The sequence below is a fragment of the Nanorana parkeri genome, unplaced genomic scaffold (genome assembly GCF_000935625.1).
Source record: "Nanorana parkeri isolate BGI_ZX_2015 unplaced genomic scaffold, ASM93562v1 scaffold1119, whole genome shotgun sequence".
Lineage (NCBI taxonomy): Eukaryota > Metazoa > Chordata > Amphibia > Anura > Dicroglossidae > Nanorana > Nanorana parkeri.
Genome location: NW_017307387.1, coordinates 87,742 through 92,351, shown reverse-complemented (window position 1 = coordinate 92,351; position 4,610 = coordinate 87,742). Strand labels below are relative to the sequence as shown.

The following is a 4,610-nucleotide window of genomic DNA, read 5'->3' as shown; positions in this document are numbered from 1 at the left end:
GCTCACACCAGTCAGTGTCCCCCCCAATCAGTATTCTGGGGTGTGTTTTATCTCGACAGGTTCGGTGTGGCGTTCAGCTATTACGGGATCAGTTTCCATGTCACAGGATTCAGCCTGAGCCCGTTCCTCACACACTTCATATTTGGGCTCATTGAGCTCCCGGCCAAAATTGGGGTTTATCTTCTGCTGGATCGGATTGGCCGTAAAATGTGCCAAGGAGGGTCGCTGATTGTCACCGCCGTGTGTATCGCCCTCACCTGCCTGATCCCCACAGGTAACCACATTATATTTACCTGCTGTACCCTTCCATGTCACCCCATTATACCTCTGTGCTCCTACAGGTAACCACATTATATTTACCTGCTGTACCCTTCCATGTCCCCCCATTATACCTCTGTGCTCCCCCCTGCCATGTCACCCCATTATAACCGTGTGCTCCCCCCTTCCATGTCACCCCATTATACCTCTGTGCTCCCCCCTTCCATGTCACCCCATTATAAGTCTGTGCTCCCCCCTTCCATGTCACCCCATTATAACTGTGTGCTCCACCCTTCCATGCCACCCCATTATAACTGTGTGCTCCACCCTTCCATGTCACCCCATTATACCTCTGTGCTCCCCCCGGCCATGTCACCCCATTATAACCGTGTGCTCCCCCCTTCCATGTCACCCCCAGTCAATATTCCCCCTCCCCTGTCCCCCCCTTATACCTCTGTGCTCCCCCCGGCCATGTCACCCCATTATAACCGTGTGCTCCCCCCTTCCATGTCACCCCCAGTCAATATTCCCCCTCCCCTGTCCCCCCCTTATACCTCTGTGCTCCCCCCGGCCATGTCACCCCATTATAACCGTGTGCTCCCCCCTTCCATGTCACCCCCAGTCAATATTCCCCCTCCCCTGTCCCCCCCTTATACCTCTGTGCTCCCCCCGGCCATGTCACCCCATTATAACCGTGTGCTCCCCCCTTCCATGTCACCCCCAGTCAATATTCCCCCTCCCCTGTCCCCCCCTTATACCTCTGTGCTCCCCCCGGCCATGTCACCCCATTATAACCGTGTGCTCCCCCCTTCCATGTCACCCCCAGTCAATATTCCCCCTCCCCTGTCCCCCCCTTATACCTCTGTGCTCCCCCCGGCCATGTCACCCCATTATAACCGTGTGCTCCCCCCTTCCATGTCACCCCCAGTCAATATTCCCCCTCCCCTGTCCCCCCCTTATACCTCTGTGCTCCCCCCGGCCATGTCACCCCATTATAACCGTGTGCTCCCCCCTTCCATGTCACCCCCAGTCAATATTCCCCCTCCCCTGTCCCCCCCTTATACCTCTGTGCTCCCCCCGGCCATGTCACCCCATTATAACCGTGTGCTCCCCCCTTCCATGTCACCCCCAGTCAATATTCCCCCTCCCCTGTCCCCCCCTTATACCTCTGTGCTCCCCCCGGCCATGTCACCCCATTATAACCGTGTGCTCCCCCCTTCCATGTCACCCCCAGTCAATATTCCCCCTCCCCTGTCCCCCCCTTATACCTCTGTGCTCCCCCCGGCCATGTCACCCCATTATAACCGTGTGCTCCCCCCTTCCATGTCACCCCCAGTCAATATTCCCCCTCCCCTGTCCCCCCCTTATACCTCTGTGCTCCCCCCGGCCATGTCACCCCATTATAACCGTGTGCTCCCCCCTTCCATGTCACCCCCAGTCAATATTCCCCCTCCCCTGTCCCCCCCTTATACCTCTGTGCTCCCCCCGGCCATGTCACCCCATTATAACCGTGTGCTCCCCCCTTCCATGTCACCCCCAGTCAATATTCCCCCTCCCCTGTCCCCCCCTTATACCTCTGTGCTCCCCCCGGCCATGTCACCCCATTATAACCGTGTGCTCCCCCCTTCCATGTCACCCCATTATACCTCTGTGCTCCACCCTGTTATGTCAACCCATTATACCTCTGTGCTCCCCCCGGCCATGTCACCCCATTATAACTGTGTGCTCCCCCCTGCCATGTCACCCCATTATAAGTGCGTACTCCACCCTGCCAAGTAACCCCATTATACATCTGTGCTCCACCCTGCCATGTCACCCCATTATACCTCTGTGCTCCCCCCGGCCATGTCACCCCATTATACCTCTGTGCTCCCCCCGGCCATGTCACCCCATTATAACAGCAGGCCCAGTAGGTACCCTAATTCCTTGTTCTGTTCTCTGGATCAGGTGACTGGCGCTCCCTGGTGGCCATTCTGGGGAAAGGCTTCTCGGAAGCTTCATTTACCACCGCATTCCTCTTCACCGCTGAGCTGTACCCCACCGTCATCAGGTAACCCACTGACACCTCGCTGTGACAATATTAGGGAGATCAGTGGGGGCTGAGCGGAGTGTTCTCTGCCATCTTTCAGTGATTTCTCCAATAAATATCTGTATATACCTCCCGACATTGAGAGACGAGAAAGACGGACACCTTCCAAATGATCGGGTAAGCCAGAATCGTCTTTCCTGGCCGCTACTTTTCCTTTTTATTGGCTTTTGGTAGGTAAATGGAACCTTTTCATAGATATCTGTACATCAGACCAAAAGGAGGGACAACTGGGAAGGAAATAGTGACAGAGGGATTTGGGTCCACATAAGGGACAGTTGGGAGGTATGATGATGGTGACAACAGTGATCCATGTCTGTGTAATGTGTGATAAAACAACCACCTCTCCTCAATCTCCGCAGGCAGACCGGCCTCGGCTTCTGCTCCTTCATGACCCGCCTGGGCAGTTCGTTGGCCCCTCTGGTCATCCTCCTAGAAGATGTCTGGCCCTTCCTGCCCCCCGTGGTGTTCAGCAGTATGTCTCTGGTGTCTGGCGTGGCGGCTTTCCTCCTAACAGAGACCTGTCACCTCCAGTTACCGGAGACCATCCAGGACGTGGAGCTGGACAGGTAACCAAGAGCGCTGTGTCCTGTCACTTTAAGATAAGATGCTCATAGGCGCCGGCATCCTCATGTGCTGAGCTGAAGGACGTGCTTGCAGTCTTCTAGGTAAAAGTCATGATTCTACCATAGAGATACGGTAGCAGTGCTCCAATTTTGTAGCTCTGGAGTGCCTCCTAGACATGTAAGGTTCATTCTATTCCAAATTGAAATTCGGACGAATATCGACATATTTGGAAATTCGGATGCATCCAAATTTCCAAATGGAAAAAATAATGAATTCAAACGGATACGAATTTTGCAGTACTGGAACTTCAGATGCATCCAAATTTTCGGAAACGAATTGAAAGGTGTTAGACAATCCAAGAGAAAAAAAAGGGAGGGTTCCCCCTCAAAATTCATACTAGACCCTTTAGGCCGGTTTGAATTTGGCTGTTTTTTGGGGTATCACATGACTCCTATTTTATTATCATTCGGCAGATTCGGGAATCCCACCATCCATGTCAATGGCCTGCAGCCGCACAGGACCGTGGTATTGGAGAACATGGAAGGTGTCCATGCCGGGGGTCCACCTATAACAGACAATGAGGACCTGTCACCTCTCTCCAGCTCTGAGTCCACTGAACACCTTTCATCTGACACAGCTGTTCAGGGTGAGGAGTCGGCACTGCGGACATGACGGGAACATTGTCACGGTTATTGTGTTCAATGTTACAAAGATGAAGTTTGTCATTAGAAGTTCTTCAAAGTTTTGGGTCCTTCCAGAAGACCCTCCACCCTCTCAATAGATACCATCACTCCCAATACATACCATCACTCCCACCTGTACACTGGGCAATGGTGCCATCCACTTCAGAGGTGGCGGAGTCCCAGCATTCTTATTGGTTATATAGAACATTAAAGGAAATCTTACATACAGAGGCCACCAGCTCCGCCCCAGAGGCCGACTTTTGTAAGGTAGATATATTCATATAGCGAGGTGTGACCACACCCTCACATGTTGGTGCTCAACCCTGGTGATTGGTCACTCAGACACTAAGTGTTGCATTATGGGAGGTAGGCGGTATGGACTGGTTTGCTCTACACAGATGTTTCCCATGTGGTTTGCAGAAATGGATTGAGGCAGTGAGGCCTCTGATGTGCAGCTTTGGGTGAGTTTGTTTCCTTACATTGTAAGAAGATATTTGTTGGAATAATGATAGCAGATCGAGTAAAATCAAACAATAATAAATATTATACAACATTCATTCATTAATTTGTTTGTTTGTTGGCCATATATAACGATTAAACTTTATGTAATAATTTTGATCTCCAGATGGATAATAATTCACATTGGGATGTCCTGGTCCTGCAATTTCCAGGCATATCACCTCAGGGCTGGATCTTCTGTGGGTGTTAGTAGAAATATTTTGGGTGTTGGTCAATTTGTGGAAAATTGATCAACAATTTACTGGCAGAACTGCGGATGGGGAGGAGTGTGAGGGACTCAGGATACCCTAATCTCACACTCTGTCTCATTGTACAGGCTGACTTCTGATCCTCGTTAGACACTCTCTGTGCTCCCTCAGACTATGTTGGACTGTAGCTTGGCCTCATAGAGACTAAGGTTCTAGTGGTGTTTATTTTCTAAGGCAGCACAGTTGAGAAAGGTGACGTGTTAACTCACTCACCACCTTTCTCTAACTTGGGGAGTACTTCCTCAAGTA

The 4,610-nt window shown here is 51.5% G+C and overlaps 1 protein-coding gene across 1 annotated transcript in view; it reads left to right on the top strand.

Annotated features, from left to right (window-relative positions):
• The window catches only part of LOC108796455 (solute carrier family 22 member 7-like), a 15,116-nt gene extending 11,533 nt beyond the window's left edge, over positions 1-3,583 (top strand). Inside the window, exons 7-10 of the mRNA XM_018567936.1 lie at positions 60-274; positions 2,206-2,308; positions 2,707-2,913; positions 3,385-3,583. Of these exons, the coding sequence (XP_018423438.1) occupies positions 60-274; positions 2,206-2,308; positions 2,707-2,913; positions 3,385-3,583 (724 nt within the window). The remainder of the gene's footprint in view (positions 1-59; positions 275-2,205; positions 2,309-2,706; positions 2,914-3,384) is intronic.
• The last annotated feature ends 1,027 nt before the right edge of the window (positions 3,584-4,610 follow it).